Here is a 27,538-nt window from a genome sequence, read left to right on the forward strand (position 1 = left end):
TCTCTCGTCTGTGGTCAGAGGGCTTCCTCTGGTTTTCTTCTTGCCAAGGTGAAACGGCAGCGTCTTCACAGAGCATGACTACTCCAAGACCTGTCAGCATCACGAGGGGCAGGGTGTCTTCCGAGATTTGTCACTCCGACCCCTGCCATGCATGAGCTCAGGAACCCCTGTGGTGGTCTTTCCAGTGCCCTGGCCCCTCCCAAGCCAAACACCAAGTTCTGGCTCCGTCAGGAATCTCTCACAATCCTGATCTCCCAGGAATTTGGGTATTGGAATAATTTCCCTCCCCCTCACTTGCAGTGCACACGAGTGACTTCTAGTCCAATCTGTTTATTCCGTGTTCTCAATCCCCTCCTCCCATTAGGCAGCCATTGGAACCAGCACACCTCCCTCTTTCCCTCTTTGCCCTCCATCCAGAGTTTATCTTGTCCTTCTGCAAACACATCCTGCTCAATATAGACTGAAGTTTCTGTCATTGAGAATAGAGTGATCTATAAACCTGGAAAAGAGAGGTAGGGTCTCAGATTCAGCCAGGTTAGGCTGGATGGGGGCGGGGGTGCTCAAACCTAGAATGGGCAGAGGTGGTGATGAAGAAGTGGGGCTACTGCCAATGGATGGTGGTTAGAGGGGTGCGAGGTGGCAATGAAGGGAGCTGAAACACCCCGGGCCTCCCACAGGAGTGCTGTAGATCCTTGTGTCTATTCAGAAGTCATATCCGTAAGGCAAAACGCAAAGACACAGACCAATCTTTAGTTCCTTTGAATGCCAGCACTGCCCAGATTCTGGGGCCAGTTGTCCCTGGTAAGACCAAAACTTCCTATTCCATTTCCCAACTCTGACTAGAAATGCAAGAGTCTCCCAAGGATTTCAGTGAGGGGAAGGAGTAATACTTCCCTTGATCTCCCCACCCTCACCCTTCCAGCCTAACCTGGTCATTGGGCTTCTGATGAGGCAGTGGCGGGGGCTCCGGATCCATGGCATGGTGTCCTCTGGGCGCACTCCTGGATTGTGGGACCGCCAGAAGCTGAAGTTCTGAGCATCAGTCAGGGGGACTCTGAAGACCTGATTGGGGACTGAATGGTTGGGGGAAGGGCAGGTTATCCAATTTCTTAGAGTTGTCTGCTCCCTTTTGCGCCTCAGGGCATCACAAGCCCAGCCTAGCAACTGGGCCTGACCAGGTGCTGAGAAGTCCTGGAAATGTGGTCACCACACTGAGTTCCACTTCTGGATTCCAGCATCTCTCCAGCATCTCGCACCCTTCCTTCATGGTCAGTGGAATCAGTCTTGGTTCTTCCTGCTTCTGCTATAAGCCCATCTCCAAGAGAGCTTTCCCCAAGTGCTAAGGTGGTGGAAAAACAAGTGGTCAACCCACTTGGTTTGTTTTCTTTCTTTCTTTGACCGTGCTACACGGCTTGTGGGATCTTAGTTCCCCGACCAGGGATTGAACCCGGGCCCTCGGCAGTGAGAGCACAGAGTTCTAACCACCCAACACACTTGGAAAATGTGCAAGGTGAGTCTACTGGTTCTTTTTTTTCCCTCTTTGCTCATTTCAGGTAATTCTCTGAAATTTAGCAGTGATACTACCTCATGTTTGGATATTACTAATAGATATCATTTATCAAGCACCTGTTATGTTCTAAATGTTGTATTAGGTATTAAGTGTTTTTAAAATTTTGAAATAATACCAGACTTACCTAGATTTTCTTTTTTTTTGGATTTTCACTTTTTATTTATTTGAATAAATCTATACCAGTGTATAAAAATTATATATATATATATTTTTTTTATTCTTTTTTGCTGTACGTGGGCCTCTCACTGTTGTGGCCTCTCCCGTTGTGGAGCACAGGTTCCGGACGCGCAGGCTCAGTGGCCATGGCTCACGGGCCCAGCCGCTCCGCGGCATGTGGAATCTTCCCGGACCGGGGCACGAACCTGTGTCCCCTGCATCGGCAGGCGGACTCTCAACCACTGCACCACCAGGGAAGCCCATAAAATTTGTATATTTTTAAAACAAAATATTATAGCCTAATATTCTAGCTGTATGGTCTTTATAATCATTATTATTTTTTAAATCCCTAATATGCTATTGAGTAGATGTTATATTTTTCACTTAGTTGTTTTCCTATTAATCGATAAAAAGCTTTTAAAAAGTTTTGCTCGTAGAAATAACAGATATTCCTCTTCATGCGTATCTTTTTTAGTTTCTGAAAGTATTTGTTTTTTTAAATTAAACTTCAATTTTGAGATAATGATAGATTCACATAGAGTTGTAAGAAGTGAAAGACAGAGATCTTGTGTACCCTTTAGCCATGTCCTCCCAGCCCCCACCGAGGTAACATCTTGTAAAATTATAGCACTTTATTACAACCAGGGTATTAACATATTGATACAGAACGGTTCTACCACCACAGAATCCTGGAGTTGCCCTTTTATAACCACATCCTCCTCCCTCCACTCCTTGGTAATCAATAATGTGCTCTTCAGTTCTATAATTTTGTCATTTTAAGAATGTTCTTTAAATGGCATCATACAGTATGGGATCTTTTTTGGGATTGGCTTTCTTTACATAGTAGAATTCCCTGGAGATTCCTCAGTATTTGCATGTTTCAGTAGGTTGTCCTAGGTGCTTTTTTAAGTGTACATTTTCTCTAACTTTCACAAAAAATGCGGCAGTATAATTCCGATTTTCAGATGATCCAGAGAGATTAAGTGGTTGAAGGAATTTCCCCAAGGTCACACGGCTTGTTTGGAGTTTAAACTCAGTTCAAATTCCAAAGCTTTGATCCTCACAACAATTCTGTAAGATTGGTAGAGTAGGCATTTTCTGGTTTTTTGTTTTGTTTTTTTAAATAAACGAGGAAGCAGGTTACAAAAGGATAAGTGATTGCCCAAGGTGAGACACTTAAAAGAGACAGAAATAGTACTCACACCTGGATCTTCTGCTTCCAAGTCTGATTCAGTTTTTATTTTATCTTTCTTACCCCACCATTCAAGTCTACTTTCTCCTTCTTCTTCTCAGTCTCTTCTTGGCTCTTTTTGCCCCCATCGCCTGCTCTATAACAATGCCCCACCACATCCCAGCCATTCTTTACGAACTCAGACACATCTTTTCTGCCCCTAGCAGGTGACAAATCCCAGATACTTACATGTCTTTAACAACACCTTCCGTACAGCTTCCTGGTACCTTGTGTGGCTATTCTGGTGCACGGAATGATTCCCATCTTCTGAGGTAATAGGGGGAAGCCTAGTGGGCTCTGGTTCTTTCTGGTCTGAAACGAGAGCAGACTTGCTCTGAGTACTTAGCAAATGGGGTTATTTGACTTTCTGAGTCTCTGGTCTCCGTGCCAACCAGGCACAGGGCAGGGATCTCTCCAAGCCACTCACATCCGATTCTCAGGATCTCAGGAGTCAAATCAAAATGCCTGTGACAGAGGGGAGGGAGGGAGAACAGTGATCAGACCTTCCTCACTACTCTCTTGCTGCTCCCTGACTCCTGGTTTTGAGTGGCCTCCTGCTAGAATCAGGATATTGACAAATACTTAGGGTTAGTGTAGGTGAAAAAGGCCCCTTGTCTGGATGGATATTCCTTTCCTGAGATTGGCATATTTGCAGAGCTTCAGTTGGTCTAACAGGGGAAATTATGTTTAAGCTAAGTGTTGGAGGATAAGAAGGGATTCATGGGACATAGTATCAGGAAGAGCATTTCGGGCAGCAAGAGATCAAGTGCGTTAGAAGCGCTAGAGAGGTCTCAGCTTGCTGTTGACTTAGAGCTGGACTAATGCTGGGTAAAGTGGAGCGGGACGGGGCCGGCAGCTGGAAAGGCAGTGTAGAGTAGGGTAGTGTAGACTTAGCATTCTTATGGGAGTTTAGGAATCTCCTCTGAGGCAAAATCTGTATCTTACAGTGACTGAAAAAACCAGACCTTCCTTACTCAGTGCTATGGTCTGAATGTTCCCATCCCCCCCAAATTCACTTGATGAAAACTTAATGCCCAAGGTAATGGTATTTGGAGGTGGGGCCTTTGGGATGTGATTCATGAAGGCAGAGCCCTCATGAATGGAATTAGTGCCCTTGTAAAAGAGACCTGAGAGAGCTTCCTTGCCCCTTCTGCCATGTGAGGAAACAATAAGAAGTGTGCAGCCTGGGAGAGGGCCCTCACCTGGCATCCTGATCCTGGACTTCCAGCCTCCAGAAATGTGAGAAATAAATTTCCGTTGTTTATCAGCCACCCAGTCTATGGTATTTTGTTATAGCAGCCGGAATGGACCAAGATACCCAGCCTCTTGTGTAGCGAGGCCATGGGCAAAGAGTTTTGGTAGGCCAATCAACACATCTTCTCCAGATTTTGAATCAGAGATTGGGGTTGCAAAGAAGCTGGGACCACGTAAAGTCTTTTTCTGTTGATGGAAGTTGGGGCAGTGAAGCTGCATCTTGTTTCGAGCAGCAGTATCCGGGGCCCAGTGTCCTCGGTGCCAGCAGTGCCCACCACAGCATCAAATGCAGTGGTGTCTGTGCCCAGCCAGGTCTGCAGCATGATTCTGAACATTGTTTCTGGTTACCCTCTGCCAAGCTTTGTTCTCTGTTCCTTCTACAATTTTTATAGGTTTCCCAATATTCCTTTTTCTATAAACTACTTCATTGTATAACAGAAAAAGTTGTATATATTTAATATATACAGCTTAATGAGTTGGGAGATAAGTATACACCTGTGAAACCATCACCACAATCTATGCCACAGACACATACATCACCTGCAAAAATCTCCTCCCACCTTCTTTGTTTATTGTTGTTATTATTTTTTTGACAAGAACATCTAACATAAACTCTAACCTCTTAGCGAAGTTTTAAGTATATAACACAGTATTAACTATAGGCTCTGTGCTGTATAGTAGATCTCTAGGACTTATTCATCTTGCATAACTGAAATTTTATACCCTTTGATTACTACCTCCCTGTTTCTTCCTCCCCCCAGCCTCTGGCAACCACCATTTTATTCTCTGCTTCTATGAGTTTGATTATCTTAGATTCCTCATACAAGTGGTATCATGTAGTATTTGTCCTGTGTCTGGCTTATTTCACTTAGCATAATGTCTTCCAGATTCATCCATGTTGTTGCAAATGGCAGGATTTCCTTTTTTTTTTTTTAAGGCTGAATAATATTCCATTGTATGCATATACCATATTTTAAAAATTCAGGGACTTCCCTGATGGTCCAGTGGTTAAGACTCCGCCCTCCCAATGCAGGGGGCCAGGGTTCAATTACCTGGTCAGGGAACTAGATCCCTCACACCGCAACTAAGAGCCTGCATGCCACAACTAAAAAAGATCCCGCATGCCGCAACGAAGATCTCGCGTATAGCAACGAAGACCCCGCGTGCTGCAACTAAGACCTGGCGCAGCCAAATAAACAAACCAACATTTTAAAAAATAATAAAATTAAAAAAAATAAAAAACCCATTCATGCGTTGATGGACATTTATGTTGCTTCCATATCTTGGCTGTTGTGAATAATGCTGCAACGAATATGAGAGTGCAGATATCTCTTTGAGGTCGTGATATCAGTTCTTTTCAGGATATCTATTAGAAGTGGGATTGCTGGATTATATGGTAGTTCTATTAATTTCTTGAGAAATCACCTTACTGTTTTCTATACTGGCTGCACCCATTTGCTTTCCCACCACAGTGCACATGGGTTCCCTTTTTTCCTCACCAATGCTGGTTATCTCTTGTGGGTTTTTTTGATTATAGCCACTTTAACAGGTGTGGGGTGACATTGCGGTTTTAATTTGCATTTCCCTCATGATTAGATGTTGAGCATCTTTTCATATACCTGTTGGCCATTTGTGTGTCTTCTTTGGAGAAATGTCTTTTCAGATCCTCTGCCCATTTTTTGTTGTATTTTCTTTTTTTTTTTTTGCTGTTGAGTTATAGGAATTCCGTATATATTTTGGATATTAACCCTTTATCAAATACATGGTTTGCAAGTATTTTCCCCCGTACTATAGGCTGCCTTCTCATTTTGCTGATTGTTTCCTTTGCTGTGCAGAAGCTTTTTAGTTTGATGTAATCACACCAATATTCTTTTAATAAATTCATGTTCTGCTTAAATAGGCTAGATTTGGCTTGCATCTCAGAATCCTGGGCTTGTCAGGAACCGGGTCAAAATTTGCCATTCTCTCTTGAAATTGTTAAGATACCTGACTCACCTCTGGTGGATGGTGGGGATGCCCCCTCTGTTTTAATTAATTAATTAATTAATTTTTGGCTGTGTTGGGTCTTCGTTGCAGTGCGCGGGCTTCTCATTGCAGTGGCTTCTCTTGTTGCGGAGCAGAGGCTGTAGGCGCGTGGGCTTCAGTAGTTGTGGCTCACGGGCTCAGTAGTTGTGGCTCGCGGGCTCAGTAGTTGTGGATCACGGGCTCAGTAGTTGTCGCTCGTGGGCTCTAGAGCACAGGCTCAGTAGGTGTGGTGCATGGGCTTAGTTGCCCCGCGGCATGCGGGATGTTCCTGGACCAGGGCTCGAACCCATGTCCCCTGCATTGGCAGGCAGATTCTTAACCGCTGTGCCACCAGGGAAGCCCCCCCACCTCTGTTTTATAGTCCTTCCCCAGCTCCTGCTTTCCCCCTTCATCCTGCTTGGCCCCACGCATTCGTCATCATCTGTCCCTCCACACTCCCTTTTGCACTCCAGTGGAAATCTCCTTTAACATTCTCTGAGACAATGACATTACCAGAGTGGGACACTGTTTGAATCCCCTCCCTTGACAGTTGAGGGCTTGGGCAGGTGGAAGCCTGGACTGAACCAGGGGCTGAATTTACTTCATCACAGTTTATAGCAATGACGGGCCATTTCCTAGAAGCAGTGTCATTTGAGTTTGGTCGTTTGACTTTGGGCTAAGTGAGGGTGTCACAGTGTCTATGGCCAAGTAAGTGTAGACTGAGGAGAAAGAGCAAGAGCATATTCCTAGTAGGCAATGGGACCTGGACTACAAGTAATTATTGGTCTGGGTGCAGGTGACAGTGGGAGCTCCTTATCGGGTCCCGAGGCCTCAGACTGTTCTTTAGGGTACAGCCAGATGATGCTCTCTATTATCTCAGTTTCCAAGTAGTAGTCTTCCAGCTTCCTGTATGGGTTACTGTGTGCTTGGAGGTGTATTGGACAGTATCACCCACTTGGATGCCTTCCTCTTGACTCAAGCACCAGTTGGCATATTCCTCGGATCAGTATTTGGCGAGCTGGAAGGTATTTTTGGTAACCCGTAGCTTCTGCAAGCTGCCAAGTTTTGGAAGCCACCTGAGGTGAAGGGTGGTGAGGGGTAGGTGAGAATCATGCCACAGCTACTTGTGAAAGGGCATGTTCTGGGTAGAGGGATGCAATGAACTCTTTATAACTCCACCATGGCAAGGTAGATGAATCCATCATTTTGTTGGTAGATGGTATAACACAGGTTCTTCGCTCACCCAGTTAATACTATACTCCATGTGTTTTTTTGTGATAAATAGATACGAAGGAAGGGCCCTGACAATTTCTTCTAGAGCCAGGCCATAAATTAGGAGTTTCCAGAAGACCAGATTTAATGCTTTGAATGGACCATGAAGGACATACGGGGTAGTGCAAAAGTACTTGGGTGGACCTTCTACTTTTCCAAATTTATGTTGCAGATTTCTCAATAGTATAAGCTTCCCAGAGCCACTGGGACGGTCACAAAATCTTAGTTTTCCACTGCTTTGCCCATTGCCTCTGTTAGCTGGAACTGGGGCTGATTGGCCGCAATGTTTTCAGGCTGAAGAATTTTTAGAATGGGTCTACCTCAGTGGCTCCCAGGATTCTGACTTTCAGGTTAGGGTGTTTGCCTGTCTGTTCCAGATTCTGAGTACATGGTGGTGATAATATCTAACAGACATTACTTGCAGTTGTCTTGAAGTTGGTGTCACTGCAAGCAGAGTAATACCACCCTGACTAGAAATTTATACAAGATCAGTTTGAGAGAAAATGTTGTGGTACTGTACATAAAATATGACTCCTGTCTAAGAGGTCGTATCAGCTGTGGGGCATTAATCCCTCAAAGTTGAGTGGCGCGTTAACATGGATTGAAATTGGCTAAAGTATGTTTTGAAGGCTATCTTGCACTTATTGTCTTTCCTGAGATAAGGAAATAGTCAGTGCTTTGGGAGGAAGTGGACAAGAGCATAAACCCAGGGAGCCAGACCAGTTCCCAGGGCACATTTTACACATGGGGACAGTTCCTTTGCCTCCAAAAATAGCTTCCTCAAAGTGGTGCACTTGTTACACAGGGGAGGTGGAGGGGGCATGAGATAACAGAGAGGCTTACTGCTGGTTGCAGACTGCTGATGTAAAATGGACTACACGGATATTCTAGAGATAACAACAATAAAAAGGGCTGATAATTAGTGAATGTGCTCAGCACAACTATAAAAGGTAGGTACTGTTACTATCTTATTTTGTAAATGGAGAAACAGAGGCCCAGAGAAGTTCAATGATTTGCCCAAGGTCACATAACCAGCGTATGGCAGAGACATGAGTTTAACCCAAGCAGTTTGGCTCCAGAGCCCATGCTCTTAACCCCGCATTAAACTGGCTCTTGAAATCATCTCATCAGGCCTCCCAGGAAAGACCAAGGACTAAGGAAAAACATGAACTGATAGAACTAGCCTCTTAGTGGGCTCCCCTGTGTACAGCTCAATGGGGGCCCTGTCAAGGGTGTCTGCTCAACTTGGAGAAGCCTTGAGTTGGGAGAGAGACATGATGATATCACCTTGTTCTAGAGGCAGATCCCTGCCTCCCTGAGATTCACTGAATTGTGGAATATCGTTTCCTATGGCCAGCATCGAGGGAGCAGAGAGGACTGGAACCTGGTGGGCCAGTCTTCAGTGGATTAGATCAGCCCCAGTGAGGAAAACCAGTGGGGAAATGCCAAGCCCCTGTGGAAAATGTGGTGTATCTGCTGCAATACAGACACAGTCATCCACCTTGGAGGTGCCCACTCCCTAGGCTTTGGCAGATTGTAGCTGTGAGTAGCTTGAGTACCTTTTCCCTTCTGGTTTCAGGTGGATGGGGATGATGGTCTATAGCAGCTGTGAGACATATGAGTGTTTCCAAAATACCTTTCTGTAACTTCAGTATGTTTATCCATTTAGAAAGGCAGAGGGGCTCCGAGGTTTTGGCCAGTTCACTCTTGGCTGAATTTTGCCATTCATGCTCCTGTTTGAAAAGCCGGAACTACAGTGCCCTCTGCTGGAGTCTGAGTGGCATCTCCAGCTGTCTCCTAATAGCAGGTCACCAAACAGGCAGCTAGGAGAGGTCAGGAGAACTAGGAGACTGAGCAGAGGACATTCCAATCAGGGTGGGGAAAACCACCTATGGGACCCCTTTGACACGATCCAGAAAATGAGAATACAAGTGATATATGCTCGGCTTTTACCAAAAATGTGAGATTTACTTTTTCTTTGAAGAGATTCATTTGGAAGTAAGAGCAACTTGGAGGACTCATTGGTGAATTCCTCTGGGAGAAGGAATGATAAAGGCAGCAGTGGAGGAAGATGGAGTGAGGCCCTTTGGATGTGTGGAGCTTGGAGGTCATCATGTCTGTGGCTGGAGGGCAGTCACTAGAGAGTCTGGCAGGGAGAGGTCATTTGTTTCAAGCCAAGAATAAGCATAAGCACTCGTAACCACCCACCCCCATCGATTTGCCTCTGAGACACCTGTCAGTGGGCAACGCCCTGAGTGTAGATTTGTGTTAGGATGATGCCTAGCTTGACCACGGGTTTTCATATAACGAGGCAAGGGAGTTAGTTGTCTCAGCAAAGGGCCAGAAAAAAGGGAATTTTTCTGAAATTCTGACACTCCTGGACCAAGAGGAGTGTCCAGGTATGACGCTAAGAGTAGGTGGGAGAACAGGGTTCAAAGCAGGTGGTGAGATAGATTCAGCAAAGAAAAAGACAGATATATGGCCATGCTCCCCTGGGCAGGACAGAGAAGGGAAAGCTTAGGCACTCAAGGTGAATGAACACAGGAAGCTGGGCTGAACCTGCAGAGGCAACTAGTAGTATTATCAGGAAGGGTGAGTCTGGGAGGGGCAGGAATCTACTGATTAGTAGACAAGAGAGTTCTGGTCACTGGTCAGGGATGCTCTTCTGTGGGTGGCTGCAATTGACCAGGCTCTTTCAGGGCCTGGATGAGCTATCCTTTGAAGCCAGCTAGCATTTGTTGCTTCTCAGGGAATCTTATGATTAAAAATATTGCTTTCCATGGGAATTCCCTGGCGATCCAGTGGTTAGGATCATCACTTTCACTGCCAAGGGCCCAGGTTCAATTCCAGGCTGGGGAACTAAGATCCCACAAGCTGTGCGGCCAAAAAAAAAAATGTACGTATATATGTGTGTGTGTATATGTGTGTGTGTGTGTGTGTGTATTGCTTTTCAGGTACCCTGTCCTGGCAAGTATGTTTTGAGTAGGAGGACAAAGATATTCCAGTCAGAGGAAAGGTATATATTCCATATGTAAATAATAACTTACTTATTATGGTTTATAACTTTTCTTCCAATCATCTGTTGTACAGTTTTATGTGCTAGGTCTTAGCTGTATTACATACATTATATAATTTAATCTCCACAACAAATCTATAAGGAAGGCATTATTATCTCCATCTACAAGTGAGGAAACAGGCACTCTGAATTTGCTTAGCGAGTTAGCTCCATGAATCTGAATAACTTTGAGTACCTGATAAAAATGAGTTTCTGAAGTCAAGGATAGACCAAGGTATGCTCTCCACACTCAGTTTTCCTCCTTGGTTTTTCTATTTTGGTTCTTTATCAGGAGGAAAAGAAAGGAAGGAGGCAGAGACTGGCAGAATAGTTACCTGTGTTGACTCATGTCTATGAGTTTTCATTATGACTATAATAAGGAAAGCTTGAGTGGACCCTCACATCTACTAGAAGGGAAAAAAAACTTTCTTCAAAGAAAAATTGTGAATGACTTAAAAATATTATAGTATGTGTTAAGAATGAGAAGTGTTAATAAGTTCATTTTAATGGTTGCTGTTAAAGCCCTCACTGAAGGGCCAATTAAGAGTGCAGTTGATTTGAGCATGGAGAACAGGTTGAAGTGCTAGTACAGGGGGACAGAAAAAGGTCAAGCCACTTGAGTGAATGTATTAACAAGGTGAAATCAGCCAGAAAGAGAGCAGGGCCAGAGAATCATTCTGAAGACAAGTGTGAATGACAAATTAGAGTCCTGCAAGATCACATGGAACTAAGGGTGAGCACAGTCAGGAACTGTGTGTTCCTTGAATTAATGAATGTAGAAATAGGGATTAGAAAGACTTGGGTAAGCAAGGTGGATGGATGTTGTTTTCTAAGAGCCAAACAGAATGCTGTATTTTCTCCATACATACTTTCCCAAACCAGTTCTGAAGTAATAGGAAGGTATGAGCCAAGTTCCCTGTTACGGTGGTCCACATTCCCAGATCTCTGCCAGCTGACATATTTCAAGCAACCTCAGCAGCACCAGGATTCAGAACCAGGTGAGCTCTGTTGCACTTTCCTGTTGATTTGTTAAATAAGATGAGAGCTAAGAGCTTACTGTTTAATTTAGCAACATCACCATGGATGTGAGCATTGGTGACTAGACACAAAAGAAGTTTCAGTGGAGTGGTAGGGGCAAGAGCCTGATTGGCATGGGTTCAAGAGAGACTGGCAGGGCTTCCCTGGTGGCGCAGTGGTTGAGAGTCCACCTGCCGATGCAGGGGACACGGGTTCGTGCCCCGGTGTGGGAAGATCCCACATGCCGCGGAGCAGCTGGGCCCGTGAGCCATGGCCGCTGAGCCTGTGCATCCGGAGCCTGTGCTCCGCAATGGGAGAGGCCACAACAGTGAGAGGCCCACGTACCGCAAACAAACAAACAAACAAACAAACAAACAAAAAACAGAGACTGGCAGGATATTTAGAGACAGAAAGACCAGACAACTCTTTTGAAGAATTTTTCTGTATGGGGGTGGGCAGGGAAATAGGATGTAGGGCTTTAAGATGGAAGAAATTATAGCATGAATGTAGGTAGATAGGAATGGCCAGAGATAGAAAAACTGATGCAATAGAGTGTGAAGAATATTGGAGTAGTGTCCTTGAATAGTCAACAATATGAGATCTGATGCACAAGTGGAGGGGCTGGTCTTAACGTGTGTAGACCATTCACTTATTATAATAAGACATATACAGGCACAGATGCAGGTAGATGGATAGACATGATTTTGTGAGAGGTTATAGAAATTATCTTCCAGTTGCTTCTGTTTTCACTGTGAAATAGAAGGAAAGTCATTATGTGAGAGTGAGGATAGGAGATGAGGTGTTAGAGGTTTGAGGAAAGAGAAGGTATGAAGTGGCCTTCAGGAGAGTGAGAGAATGCATAGAACAAGGAAATGTAGTCTGACTTCTGGGCAGCCATAGAGGCCCACTTGAGTTTAGTGATCAGGAATTTAAGGTGAGGCCAATCAGCATGGTTGTTTTTCTCTTGTCGATGAGTATAAACTACTTTTCCCAGGAGTTTTGGTATAATCAGGAGTGGGAAAGGGGAGAAGGTGGCGGAGAAAGAAATGGGGACAATAGCTTGAGGGGACCATTTGGTCAAGAGAGGATTCTTTTTTTTCCCCAGATGGAATGATTACAGCACATTTGTATACTTATGGAAATGATCTGGGAAGAGGGAAAAAACTGAGGGAGAGGGGGATAATTACAGGAGCAAAATCTTTGAGGAAAGTGTGGATGAGATCCAGTACGCAAATGGGGTCAGTTCATTCATTGTACCAGAGGGAAGGTATAAATGCAGTGGAAGGTTAGATGTGACGATGGAAAGTCTCTTTTGATTGCTTCTATTTTCAGTTAAATAAGGAGCAAGGAAGTTAGCTCAGGGTGAGGATCGAGAGGGGATTTTAGAGATTTGAGGAGAGAGGGGGAGTTGCCTTGAGGAGTGGGAGAGTGGCTAGGGAAATATAATAGGATTTTCAGGAAGTCCCAAGTGCTCACTTGAGATTTGTGGTTATGGTACTAATCATTCTAGGAAGACTAGATGTCCTAGGAGGAGGGCCAAATACACATACCTTTGTCTTCATAGACAAAGGGGCTCCTTTGTCTGGGGCTCCACACTCCAACTCCCTGGAGTTTCATAGCCTTATCCTGAGCTTCTAGAGTCAGCCTATGTGCCCCGGAGCTTGGCCATGTGGTCCCAGACTTCAGCTCCTGGGCAGCTCAAGTGGCTTCAAGGAAATACTATGAACAGAACATAATTACTATTGAGTGGAATTTTCAGGTGGAAGTCTGAATAACATGGTTGAAGCCAAAGTTGGCAAAGGGTAGCCAAGTTCCCTGAATGTCTTTGTGCACAGATATTTCAGGATGTGCACAATTAAAATGACTTGTCAAGAACCTACAATATGCTGCCACTTGAGGGCAAAGGACACGCATAGATTGAAAGTGATGGGATGGAAAAAGATATTTCATGCAAATGGAAATGACAAGAAAGCAGCTGTAGCAATATTCACACCAGACAAAATAGACTTTAAAACAAAGTCCACAGAGAAAGACAAAGAAGAATACTATATAATGATAAAGGAATCATTATATTATGAGAAGAGGATATTACACTTGTTAACATATATGAACCCAATATAGGAGCACCTAAATACATAAAACAAATACTAACAGACAATAAAGGGAGAAATTGACAGGAATACAACAATAGTAGGAGACTTTAATACCTCACTGACATCAATGGACAGATCTTCTAGACAGAAAATCAATAATGCAACAGAGATCCTAAATGACACAATAAAACAGTTGGACTTAATTTATATCTACAAGACACTACATCCAAAACAAAACAAAAACAAACAAAACAAACCCAGAATACACATTCTTTTCAAGTCACATGGAACATTCTCTAGGATAGACTATATAAAGGACACAAAACAAGACTCAACAAGTTTAAGAGGATAGAAACTATTTCAAGCATCTCTTCTGACCATAACAGTATGAAACTAGAAATCAACCACAGAAGGAAAAATGAGAAAAAATGGCTTGTCAGAAATGGGAGATGAGTTACAGGGTTCTGGCCGGGATGCAGTGAAAGCAGTCTGTAATCAAAGTGGGAGTTGGAAGTGCTTTGTTATGGTTTTAGCCTTGAATTCCTTCTAGATTTTGAAATTTGCTCTTATGAGGATGAAGCTCTTGCCTCAGCTCTACACATGGCTGGCTCATTCTCATTCTTCACGGTGTGGCTCAAACATTACCTCCTCGATTACTGTCTAAAGTGGGCCTCTCAGGCTTCCCTGGTGGCACAGTGGTTAAGGATCTGCCTGCCAATGCAGGGGACATGGGTTTGAGTCCTGGTCCGGGAAGATCCCACATGCCCCGGAGCAACTAAGCCCATGCACCACAACTGCTGAGCCTGCACTCTAGAGCCTGCGAGCCGCAACTACTGAGCCTGTGTGCCACAACTACTGAAGCCTGCGTGCCTAAGAGCCCATGCTCTGCAACAACAGAAGCTACCACAGTGAGAAGCCTGTGCACTGCAATGAAGAGTAGCCCCCGCTCGCCTCAACTAGAGAAAGTCCGCGTGCAGCAGTGAAGACCCAACGCAGCCAAAAAAAAAAAAAATAATAATAATAATAAATAAATAAATAAATAAAGTGGGCCTCTCCAAGTTACTCTCCATCATGGGATCTGCAAACTCAGTTGCCTATAAGAGTCAGGCAGATAATGTTTATGAGTAAAACAACTAAGAAACCTGTTCCATCTAAAGGGGCAGCTGCTACTTTGCTCTGGTCAGTTGTGGTCATGTGGGAATTTAGGGCCAGTGTGGCCAGTTCTAATTTTTAAGAGAAGTCAGAAATGTGGATTTTACATAAAACCTCCTGATTTTTAGATGTGGGTCCAAATTTTTTAAGAAATCACTCTGCAGGCTGAGTCCGGCCCTCTGGCCAGCAGTTTATAACTTCTGATCCATTGCATCAACTTTCCCACCCTATATCCTTCCCAGTACTTGTTATATTCTGTGAATATCTTGTTTGTTTATTTACCTGTTTATTGTCTGTGTTAGTCACTGTTGTATTCCTAGTGCCTAACACAGTGCCTGGCACAATCAGTTCCCAATAAATAATTATCTGATGTTGGATGAGAAGGGGAGTCTGGATTGGTGCCTTACTTGGGAGGTTTCTATGTATTCTGAAATTATATATATAAATTATAAATATGAATATATGTATATATGTGTGTGTTTATATAGAGGTGTGTGTATATATGTATATACGTAAATATATGTGTATACACACACACACACACACAAACACCTGTATATGGCAAATCTTTTCTCTTAGTCTCTCTTTTATTTATTTATTTATTTTGGCAGTGCCGCACAGCTTGCGGGATCTTAGTTCCCAGACCAGGGATCAAACCCAGGTCCTTGGCAATGATAGCACAGAGTCCTAACCCTTGGACTGCCAGGGAATTCCCCTCTTAAGTCTCTTTCTTGCCTTTTAACTTTATGATGTCTTTCGATACAGAATTATAACTTTTATTTAGGAAAAATTGTCAATCTTTTCTCTTAGGCTTCTGGGGCTATGTCCTATGAGGAAAGTTTTCCAAATTAATTTACAAAGTGTTTTTTTTTTTTAATTTTTAATTTTATTTTTGGTTGCATTGGGTCTTCATTGCTGTGTGTGGGCTTTCTCTAGTTGTGGCAAGTGGGTGCTATTGTTTGTTGAGGTGCGTGGGCTTCTCATTGTGTTGGCTTCGCTTGTTGCGGAGCACGGGTTCTAGGATGCACGGGCTTCAGCAGTAGTGGCACACGGGCTCAGCAGTTGTGGCATATGGGCTTAGTTGCTCCGCAGCATGTGGGATCTTCCCGGACCAGGAATTGAACCCGTGTCCCCTGCATTGGCAGGAGGATTCTTAACACCTGTGCCACAAGGGAAGTCCCTATACTTATTTATTTTAAATCTGCCTTGTAATCCAAACATTTACCAAAAAATCCTCTTTTCACTTACTTGATAGTTAACTTTTTTTTTTTTTTTTTTTTTTTTTTGCGGTATGCGGTCTTCTCACTGTTGTGGCCTCTCCCGTTGCGGAGCACAGGCTCCAGACGCGCAGGCTCAGCGGCCATGGCTCACGGGCCCAGCCGCTCCGCGGCATGTGGGATCTTCCCGGACCGGGGCACGAACCCGTGTCCCCTGCATCGGCAGGCGGACTCTCAACCACTGCGCCACCAGGGAAGCCTGATAGTGAACTTTGAAGCACAAAAGTTTTAAATTTTGATGGAATCCAATTTATCTGTCTTTCCTTCTGTCACTTACGCTTTTGTTGTCTTTTCTTAGAAACCACTGCCTAATCCCAAGGTCATGAAGATTTTTCTCCTAAGAGTTTTAAAGTTTTAGCTCTTACATTTATGTCTATGGTCCATTTTGAGTAAATTTTTGTATATGGTGTGAGGTGGGGTCCAATTTCATTCTTTTGCATGTGATTATCCAGTTTTTGCCGCACAATTTGTTGAAACGACTATTCTCTCCCATTGAATTGTCTTGGCATTCTTGTTGAAAATCAATTGACCATAAATTAAGGGTTTATTTCTGGACTCTCAATTCTGTTTCACTGATCTATATGGCAATTCTTATGCCAATATAACACGGTCTTGATTATAGCAGCTTTGTAGAAGATATGAAATTGGGAAGTATGTCCTCCAACATTGTTATTCTTCAAGATTGCTTTGGTTATTCTGGGTCCCATATATTTCCATATGAATTTTAGGATATCTTGTCAATTTCTACCAGATATCATTATCTTTGGGAGGTATTTCTTTTTTTAAAAAAATTGATATATAGTTTACATAAAATATTATGTTAGTTTCATTTGGGTGATATTTCACTACAAGGAATTCTAAGCATCTAAAATGTGTCTGGAAAGGGATCTCACATTTATTCCCCCCCCGGCATCCTAACTCACATACTGAATTTGGCAAATATTCAGGAATCTCCAACTTGGTCCAGGACACTTATCTATGTTTTTATCAGTAATCCTTTAAGGTACCCTGGTTTCTTTTTGTTTTTTGTTTTTTTTGGCTGTACTGTGCAGCCTGCGGGATCCTAGTTCCCCCACCAGGGATCGAACCCGTGCCCCCTGCGTTGGGAACGTGGAGTCTTAACCACTGGACCACCAGGGAAGTCCAAGGTGCCCTAGTTTCTTGATGTATTTTAGACTATTAAGTGTGAATAGCTCAATATTATATATATAGTAGAAGCTCTTCTAAAGACGCTCCATTGAGGGTACTTCCCTGGTGGTCCAGTGGGTAAGACTCTGGGCTCCCAATGCAGGGGGCCCAGGTTCAATCCCTGGTTGGGGAACTAGATCCCACATGCATGCTGCAACTAAGAGCTCGCATGCCGCAATGAAGATCCCTCATGCCACAGTGAAGATCCTGCATGTTGCAACTAAAGATCCCGCATGCCGCAAATAACATCCAGCGCAGCCTAAATAAGTAATAAATAAGTAAATATTAAATATTAAATAAAAGAAACTCCATTGAATAGACTTGCTAGATTAATTAATGTTCTCCATTTCCTCTGAAAAACATATTAAAAAATGCCTGCAACCCTCCAGTTGCAGCCAAGAGCTACTCTAGAGTATACCTGGACACTTATGCTCCCACTTGGGTTGTGTGCACACCAAGAGTAAGCTGTGGTTCTCCTCCCCATACAATTTATGCCAGGTTTATTCTGTAATTGCAATATTGCAATTTAATGATATATTATTTCAACTAACAGAATATGTATTTTTCAAAAAAGAGCAGTGAGTGCCTCCGTGAGATTTATCAGGGGCACCCAACGCGAACAGTCCCAACCTTTCTACATAAAATGTAACAAGCAAGCATGAAATAAATTTATGAGATATTAAAAAAAAGAGCAGTGGTTTGTATAAAAATGAAATTGAATGCTTTGGAAAAACTCAAACTTCAAAAAATTACACTTTGAATTCAAATGGATGTGATTTAGAAAAGTACCATTTTGCAACTATCATAGAAATAATTGAACCATCACTATATACTAAAACTAGTAAGCGAGAGTTTGATGAAGAATAGGGTATTTACATTTTTTCAAAGTATCTTCCTGGTAATTATTACTAATTACAAAACAAAGATAGTAACTTGACAGTGGAGAAAACTGGAAAACACCACCTTAATCAAATGGTCAAAGTTAACATCACCAATAATGGGACAAAATGACATCACAAGCCTCCTGATGTGATGTATTGAAGACATGATATTGCTTAGTCCTGCCAAAAATATTTAAACCTAATCTAATCTTGAGAAACATCAGACAAACCGAAATTAAGAAAAATTCTATAAAATATCTTGCCTGTACTGTTAAAATTGTCAATGTCATGAAACAAAGCATCAGAGGAATTGTTCCAGATTAAAGGAGACTAAAGAGACCTGCCAACTAAATGCAATCCTTATTGGATTGATTGATTTATCAATAATTAATTAATCAATTTAATTGGTTAATTAACCAATCAAATAATTGATTAACCAATTATTTCTATTTCTATGATCAGTCTTATCCTTAATTTTATCCTAGAAGGAAAAATTTTGTTCTAAAGGACATTAATGGGACAATTGGCAAAATTGGAATATAGACTATAGATAATTAAATAGTATTGTATTGGTGTTAAAATTGCTGAGTTTGATACCTATACTGTGGGTTGTTATCTAAGAAAATGTCCTTATTCTTAGGAAATACAAACTGAAATATTTGAGAGTAAAGGATATAATATGAGCAGCTTATTCTCAACTAGCTGAGAAAAAAAGATGTTTATCTATAGATATGTAAATATATAAATTATATATATATGGAGAGAGAGAGAGCAAGCAAATGTGGCCAAATATTAACAATTGACTAATTTGGGTTAAGGGTATAGGGAATTTCTTTTGTACCAGTCTTACAACTTTTCTATAATTAAAAAAAAATTATTTATTTATTTTTGGCTGCATTGGGTCTTTCTCTAGTTGCCGTGGCTTCTCTTGTTGCAAACCATGGGCTATAGGTGCATGGGCTTCAATAGTTGTGGCGGGCAAGCTCTAGAGCACAGGCTCAGTAGTTGTGGTGCACAGGCTTTGTTGCTCCGTGGCATGTGGGATCTTCCCAGACCAGGGCTCGAACCTGTGTCCCCTGCATTGGCAGGCGGATTCTCAACCACTGCACCACCAGGGAAGCCCTCTATAATTTTGAAATTATATCATGAAAATACATTATTTATTTATTTTTGGCTGTGTTGGCTCTTCGTTGCTGCACGCGGGTTTTGTCTAGTTGCATTGAGCAGGGGCTACTCTTCATTGGGGTGTGCAGGCTTCTCATTTCAGTGGCTTCTCTTGTTGCAGATCACGGGCTTCAGGCACATGGGCTTCAGTAGTTGTGGCTCGTGGGCTCTAGAGTGCAGACTCAGCAGTTGTGGCACACAGGCTTAGTTGCTCCGCAGCATGTGAGATCTTCCTGGACCAGGGCCCAAACCCCTGTCCCCCGCATTGAAAGGCGGATTCTCAACCACTGCGCCAGCAGGGAAGCACTCTATAATTTTGAAATTATGTCATGAAAATACATTTTAAAGACGGTTAATTAACCATAAAGTTTATTTCCTTTCCCTCCTAAATTTGCTAAAATCACATCAAAATAACAACAACAACAATAATGGCATTAACCTTCAAGGTCAAAGAGAGAGCAAGGATACAATAGCAAGATGATATATTTCAGTGGAAATATCTTTTGAAAAATGGAAAGTAGAGAGAGGGGTAGTAACAAATTTATCAGAATAGGAAAAGTTTTAACTTAAGTTTCTGCAGTGAAGGATACATGTAGAATTGAGCTAATTCATTTGGGAGGCTCAAACCTTAGAACGTAGCAGGTACCACAGAAGGTACAGGTAAAGACTAGGTCCGAGAACAGGAAAGTGGTCACTGAAACTCTGTCTACAGGGCATGTGGCACAACCAGGCAAACCACCATGCCCCAACAAGGAGATAAAAGATTTCTCTGTCCAGCACTCCCACTTCTGGCTATATATCCAAAGGAAGTGAAAACAGGGTCTTGAAGAGGTATCTTCACTCTCATGTTCATTGCAGCATTATTCACAATAGCCAAGATATGGAAACCTAAGTGTCTGTCAATGGATGAATGGATAAAGAAGATGTGATGTATATATATATATATATATATATATATATATATATATATATATATATATATATATGCCATGAAATATTATTCAGTCATGAGAAAGAAGGAAACCCTGTCATTTGCAACAACATGGGTGAACCTTGAGGGCATTATGCTAAGTAAGATATGTCAGACAGAAGAAGACAAATACTGAATGATCTCACTTAGACGTGCAATCTAAAAAAGCGGAACTCAGAAACAGAGTAGAATGGCGGTTGGGGGGTGAGGGGATGAGATGTTGGCCAAAGGGTATAAACTTCCAGTTATAAGATGAATAAGTTCTGGGGATCTAATGTACAGCATGGTGATTATAGGTAATTATACTGCATTATATACTTGAAAGGTACTGAGAGAGTAGATCTTGAATGTTCTTACGCAAAAAAGAAATGGCAATTACGTGACGTGATGGAGGCATTAGAGCTAATACTTTGGTAGTTATCATCTTGCAATATATTTTAAGCGTATCAAATCAACATATTGTACACCTTAAACTTACACAATGTTATACGTCAATTATATCTCAATAAAACTGGGGAAAAAGAGAAAGATTTCTCTGGAGGAACTGAATCTTGGAGGCACTGCACTCCTGCACAAGATTTACTGTGAGGGACGGCATATGGTGCAAGACTAAAAATACGATGATTAAGTGAAAATCGAGATCCTCAAAGGTGAGACTCAGTGCCCCCTTCACCTGTCTTGATCCCAGTATGCTAGCAGACAAACATGTAACCAATCCCCAGAGAAGCAATTATAGTGTTCTTCCCTGGAGAAAATGTAGAGATCCAGAGGAAAGCTCCCAGTGAAGCCCACAGTGGATAACTACCCCTGCCCTCCAGGCTTCTAGTCAGCTTTTTAGTTCCTCACTCTTAACTTATAATGGAGAGCCAAGGATCACCAGTTATTTGACAATAGTTATCAATGAGGAAAATAGAGATCAAAATAAACTCATAGGAAAAAGGGCGCAGAGGAAACAGAGCTAATGCAGAGAACAGAAGAGAATTTCAAATAAAGTATAATATCCCTAAAGAAAAAAGAAGATATGGAAAAGGAAAACCAGAGGACCAAAAACAGCCCTTGGAAATTAAAAATATAGTAACCAAAATAAGATGTTATGATACAAAGGTATGGTGATTTTCCTGTAGGTCCACAACTTCTTTATTACCCCTCCCCTTGAGTGTGGGCTAGATTTAGTAATTCTCTTCTAACAAACAGAATAAGGTGGAAGTCACAGTCACTTCTGGGACTGTCATAAAAAGGCATTGCGGCTTCCTTCCTCCTCCCACTCTCTCTCACTCTCTGATCACCTGCTCTGAGGAAAGTTAGCTGCCAAGTGAGAACAGTCAGGCAGCTTATTGGAAGGCCCACGTGGTGAGAAACTGAGGTGTCTTGTCAATAGCCAGAGAGGAACTGAGGCCTCCAGCTATGAGATGACTGCAGCCCCTGCTGACATCCTGTCTGCAACCACAAGAGAAACCCTGAGCCAGAACCAACCAGCTAAACTGCTCCTGGATGCCTGATTCACAGAAACTATAAGGTAATAAATGTTCGTTGTTTTAAGCCTCTATGTTTTAGGGTAATTTGTTACACAGAAATAGATAATTAACACAGAAGGTTGGAAGATAAAAGTGAGGAACCCCCAAAGAGTAAATGTTTTAAAACCCAAGGGAAGCATAGAGAAAGTTTAATTAAGTTACAGGACCAGTTCAGAAGGTTTTAGAGCTGACAAATGGAAGTTCCAAAAAGAGAGGAGAGAAAATAGAGAATAAATTAATAAAGAAATAATAAAGGAAAATTTGTCAGAAATAGAGTGCACAAATTTCCAGATTGAAAAAGCTCAGGGAATGTCTATCACAGTGAAGAAAAAAAGATCTACAGCAAATTCCAACATTATGAAATTTCAGAACACTAGGGAACAAAAAGAAAATCAAAAGCTTCTGGAGAGAAATACATCATACACAAAAGAATCCAACTGGAAGTTAGAGGACAATAAAGGTATAACTTCAAAATTCTCAGAAAATGATTTTCGACCTAGAGTTTCATATCTGGAAAAGCTGACAATCAAGTGTGAGGGTAGGGCTTCCCTGGTGGCACGGTGCTTAAGAATCCTCCTGCCAATGCAGGGGACACGGGTTTGAGCCCTGGTCCAGGAAGATCCCACATGCCGCGGAGCAACTAAGCCCGTGGCCACAACTACTGAGCCTGCGCTCTAGAGCCCGCATGCCACAACTACTGCAGCCTGTGCGCCTGAAGCCCGTGATCCGCAACAAGAGAAGCCACTGCAATAAGAAGCCCGCACACTGCAACTAGGGAAAGCCCACGCACAGCAACGGAGACCTAACGCAGCCAAAAATAAATAAATAAATAAATTCATTAAAAAAAATGTGTGAGGGTAGAATAAAATCATTCTTCACTCAAAAATATACCTCTTACACATTCTTAGAAAACTATTCAAGGATATATTCCAGGAAAGGGAGAGAGTAAACCAAGAAAGAAAACATGGGATCCAGGAAATAGGGAATAAAACTTTGGAGAGAGGCAAAAGCAAGTTTCAGGACAAGAGCTATGCGCCAGGAGTAGGAGAAGGCAGAGTATAGGAGTAGGAGAGAGAAAGTTTGGGAAAAAAGGAATTGGTAGATTATTTGTTGTGTTTTGGTAGATTATTTGTTGTGTTTTGAGTGATTGGAAAAAATATCATTGGGCATTTAATAGAGCTGTTGAAGTAATTTGTGGAAAAAAGTAACAGTAGTTACCTGGAGAGCTAAGCAAGTGAAAAAATGGTGGCAATTCTTAACTCTAGGGATGAACAAAAAAGTTATTATAGTGACATTATTTGGCTTAGCAGTGAACAATTTTTACATATTTGTAAGACTACAAGACTATAGATTTAAACTTGTATGTTCTATTGTTACATCCCAAATCATCAAATTTAGTGGCTTAAAACAACATCCACAGGATTCCCTGGTGGCGCAGTGGTTAAGAATCTGCCTGCCAATGCAGGGGACATGGGTTCGAGCCCTGGTCCAGGAAGATCCCATATGCCATGAAGCAGCTAAGCCTGTGCGCCACAACTACTGAGCCACAACTACTGAGCCCGTGAGCCACAACTACTGAAGCCCGCATGCCTAGAGTCCGTGCTCTGCAACAAGAGAAGCCACTGCAATGAGAAGCCTGCGCACTGCAACAAAGAGTAGCCCCCGCTCGCCACAACTAGAGAAAGGCCGCGCGCAGCAACGAAGACCCAACGCAGCCAAAAATAGTAAAAAAAAAAAAAACCCCAAAAAACAACATCCACTTACTATCTCACAGTTCTGTAAGTCTGGTAGTCTCTGCTTAGTCTCACAAGGCTGAAATCAAGGTGTTGGCTGGGCTGGGGTCTTATGTGGAGACTCTAGGGAAGAATCCATTTTCAGGTTCATTCCGGTTATTGGCAGAATTCAGGTTTTTCTGGTTATAGGACTGATGCCTTGCTGACTGTCAGCTGGGACACTCTCAGCTCCTAACTGCCACCCACATTGGCATGGAGGCCCCCTGCATCTTCAAAACTGCACATGCTTCCAATCTCTGAATTCCTCTTTTGCTGTTAACTGGAAAAAGCCACTCTGCTTTTAAAAGGCTTGTGTGATTAGATTAGGCCCACTCACATAATCTCCTTTTTTCCATGTAAAGTAACAATCACCAGAGTGTTATCCATCATATTCTGAGGTTCTGCCCACATTCAAAGGGGAGGGGATTATATAAGGGCAAAGTTCATTGAGGGTCATTCTTAGAATTTTGCTTACCACAAACCTAAAACTGTGACATAACTATACTGGAAAAACTAGGATGAGAGAGGGGAAGCACACAGTATAGTATAAGAAAGCTAAATTTTCAACTCTCGTAACAGGAGGGCAGTATGTAATAACCCAAAATGGAAGAAGGGAAATTTGTGGGTTAGGCCAAGTGTGTTTCTCTGAGAGAGGGTGAAGAACTCCTAATTTGGAGACAATAGCATCCCTGTGGCATAATGCCAGGACCCAGCTGGGTGGGGACAAGCAGGGGAGGGCTGGTGTAGGCCTATTAAGGGATTCCTAGTGTCCATTAGTGGGAATGTGTGAAACAGAGCTGAATACGTGAAACAGAGCTTCTCTGATGGAATTAGAAAGAGAACAGAGTGTGCCCAATGGAGGCCTGTACAAGATCAGTCCTTCTCAATCTTAACGTTACTTTATTTTTTCCCAGTTATCTCCTCCCTTTACCCCAACGCAACTTTTGCTTTAGTACCTGCCCACGCTTAGTTTCCTTCACATGGGTTCTCCATTCTGCCTAGAATACCCTTTCTCCTTCATTTCTGTGCTTTCAAGCAATTCATCTTTTAAGACCTTAATCTTGTCACATTTCCTGTAAACCCTCCCTTTAGAATTAGTTTAGTCACTCAGTATCACTTATTCATTCACTCACCCTACAAATATATTTGTCAAACCTCTATTATGTGAGGTACTGCTAGGTATTGTGGATATAATACAGGTCTGATATATACTCCCTGCCTACTATAACTCCTTCAATGGTTCCCTATAAAGTTAAAAGGTTTAGCATGGCTAACAGTATACTCAGTTATCTGGCCCCTGCCTAGCTTTCAAGGCCTGCTTCTCACCTCCTGTCTATGCTTTATCTGTACCCAAGGACTTGGAGTTCACTTAATAAGGTTCTCTCAATTCTCTGTTCCTTTGTCTGTGCTGTATTCCCTTGTCATCTACTTGGTTAACTCCAATCATCCTTTAATACTCAGTCCTGGAAGCATTTCCTGTGTGAGGTCTTCTCTAAAGGATCCCCCTATTCTCATTTCAAATCCAGTAGCATCAGGTACTTCCTCTTTTGTGGTTCCATAGCATTCCATATTTAATTGAATCATACACCATATTGCAAATTTTTTTGTTTGCATGCTTATCTTCATCTGATGGTCAGCTACTTTATGGCAGAGAGAGGTCTAATCCTATCCATCTTTGTAACGCTAGTCACCAACATAAAGCCTGACACATAGTTGGTGCTTAATAAATGTTGACTAAATGAGCAAATGAATAAGAATACACTTATTCGGTTGAACAAATTGGGTGTCTTAATAAGGATATTAAATGACAGGAGAGGGAATGGATATCTTCCGTATGCCATAATTTTAACTAGTATAATTGTTAATCTTGGGGGATAAAACTCTAACCCAAAGTAGGAAAAGAAATGGCTAAGAAGTGGCCCTTCTAACCCTCTATTCTATGTTCCCCTTACATGTTTCTTCAGTTGTGTCCCTTTTCTTGTTCCGAAAGGCATTTTGATATCCTAATAGATATAAGTTGAAGAAGGCCATCTTGGGTCCTCCCTGTCCTCTTCTGGAATGTTCAGGCGGGAGCACTGGAGTCTGTTTGGTAACCATGGTAATGTCCTGAAGAATCACTATGACTGACACTCCCTTTGTCTAAGGAGGCACAGGATTTATGAGTTCACAGTGGGGCTGGAGTGGGCTGGAGTGGCACAGGAAACAAGAGCCAGTCACCCTTTTGCTTGCCCTAGTCTTTTTAAATTTTTTTTATTTTTTAAAAATGTATCTATTTATTTATTTATGGCTGTGTTGGGTCTTCATTTCTGTGCAAGGGCTTTCTCTAGTTGTGGCAAGCGGAGGCCACTCTTCATCGCGGTGCACGGGCCTCTCACTATTGCGGCCTCTCCTGTTGTGGAGCACAGGCTTCAGACGCACAGGCTCAGCAGTTGTGGCTCTCGGGCCCAGTTGCTCCGCGGCATGTGGGATCCTCCCAGACCAGGGCTCGAACCCGTGTCCCCTACATTGGCAGGCAGATTCTCAACCACTGCGCCACCAGGGAAGCCCTGCCCTAGTCTTATTTGCAGAAAGCAGTGAGTAGAAAGAGCAATGACCTGGGCTTAAATCTTAGTTTTGCCATACTCTAGGTGTCTGACTTTGAATTGATTAAGCTTCAGTTTTTTAATTAAAAAAAAAGGGCTATGATATCTAGTTCATAGAGTTATGAGAATTAAATGAGATAATGTGTGCAAATTTCCTCAGCATAGTGTTCTGCATATAATGGAACCTTATATATGTATATAATGCATATAATAAATCCGAATATGGTACTTTCAAAGTTATTTCAAGCAGCAGTGTGCTGAGCCAGTTCATACTGACTTTTGAGAGCTACTTGCTAAATTTTCAGGCATTTTGCAAGCTGGTTGTTAAGCCATTATTATTATTATTACAGATAATTTGTCTAAACTTACAATTGAATAAAATATATTTATTAAAAATAAAGTTAGTGAATACTAAAAACTCATCTTTTCCTAATTATTTTATTACATTTTACTATTATCTATGTTCACGAGGTTATTTACATCTTTGTATCTAGATATTCTGTTCTGCTGTTTTCATTATTTTTCCTCTTTGCTTTTCAGTTTGGGAAGTTTCTATTGACATATCTTCAACCTCACTGATTCTTTCCTTCATCATGTCCCGGGTACTGATAAGCCCCTCAGAGGCATTTTTCATTTCTGTTACAGTGTTTTTGGTTTCTAGCATTTCCTTTTGCTTCTTACCGAGTTTTCATCTCTCTGCTTACATCACTCATTTATTCTTGCATGTTATCCACTTTTTCCATTTGAGTCCTTAGCATATTAATCATAGTTTAATTCCTAGTTTTATAATCCCAAAGTGTTTGCCATATATGAGTCTGGTTCTAATGCTTGCTTTGTCTCTTTAGACTGTGTTTTTTGCCTTTTAGCATGCCTTGTGATTTTTTTATAGAAAGTGAGACATGATATATTGGGTAAAAGGAACTGAGGTTCTATGTTTATCTGGCTGGGAGTTAGGCTGTGTTTCCTGTTTGTTATAGCTGTAGGTGTCAGAGGCTAAAATTTCCTCTGATGTCCTTGTCTTTGTCTTCCCTGTTGTCTTTGGGTTTCCCAAGAAACTCCTTCTTTAAAAAAAAAAAAATTAATTAATTATATTTTTGGCTGCATTGGGTCTTCGTCACTGCACTGCACGTGGGCTCTCTCTAGTTGCATCATGTGGAGGCCACTCCCACGTTGGTTAGGCTCTGTTAAATAGTTTCCCTTGAGGGAAGGTCTTTGTTAAGGAGAATGGAATGCTGTGGTATATTTCAAAATGGCTACTTTTTCCCTCTCCCTGCTGGAAGGATGAAGGGATTTTTCTCCAATCTTCATAGTAAGACCTGTGGGGCTCCTAGAGGTAAAACTCATGAAAATGTGGGCAACCCCTTAGGCTGGGCCTCCAGGAGTTTT

At 42.2% G+C, this 27,538-nt stretch overlaps 1 protein-coding gene across 2 annotated transcripts; it reads right to left on the reverse strand.

Annotated features, from left to right (window-relative positions):
* Positions 1 to 353: 353 nt before the first annotated feature.
* On the reverse strand, positions 354 to 25,718 carry SPMIP11 (sperm microtubule inner protein 11). Of its 2 annotated transcripts, none has more exons than XM_033867301.2 (4): positions 25,523 to 25,718; positions 3,147 to 3,269; positions 929 to 1,073; positions 354 to 499 (listed from the first exon to the last, which is right to left on the reverse strand). In XM_033867301.2, the coding sequence occupies exons 1-4, from the start codon at positions 25,665 to 25,667 to the stop codon at positions 451 to 453; spliced, it is 462 nt and encodes a 153-aa protein (XP_033723192.2). In that variant the 5' UTR covers positions 25,668 to 25,718; the 3' UTR covers positions 354 to 450. The 2 variants fall into 2 exon arrangements, with proteins under 2 accessions (XP_033723192.2, XP_073644855.1); XM_073788754.1 differs by lacking the exon at positions 25,523 to 25,718 and adding an exon at positions 13,110 to 13,241.
* Positions 25,719 to 27,538: the final 1,820 nt, after the last annotated feature.

The sequence above is a fragment of the Tursiops truncatus genome, chromosome 11, assembly GCF_011762595.2.
Source record: "Tursiops truncatus isolate mTurTru1 chromosome 11, mTurTru1.mat.Y, whole genome shotgun sequence".
In the NCBI taxonomy this organism is placed as follows: domain Eukaryota; kingdom Metazoa; phylum Chordata; class Mammalia; order Artiodactyla; family Delphinidae; genus Tursiops; species Tursiops truncatus.

Bases quoted from the DNA above. Each gene is read 5' to 3' on its own strand.
- SPMIP11 (XM_033867301.2), bottom strand. From the start codon at position 25,667: ATGGTTACCAAACAGACTCCAGTGCTCCCGCCTGAACATTCCAGAAGA. The intron at 3,270-25,522 runs GTAAGGGGAACA...CTCTCGTTTCAG, and splicing joins GGACACAACTGAAGAAACAT to ACCAGAAAGAACCAGAGCCC. The intron at 500-928 runs GTTAGGCTGGAA...TCTCTTTTCCAG, and splicing joins ATCAGAAGCCCAATGACCAG to GTTTATAGATCACTCTATTC.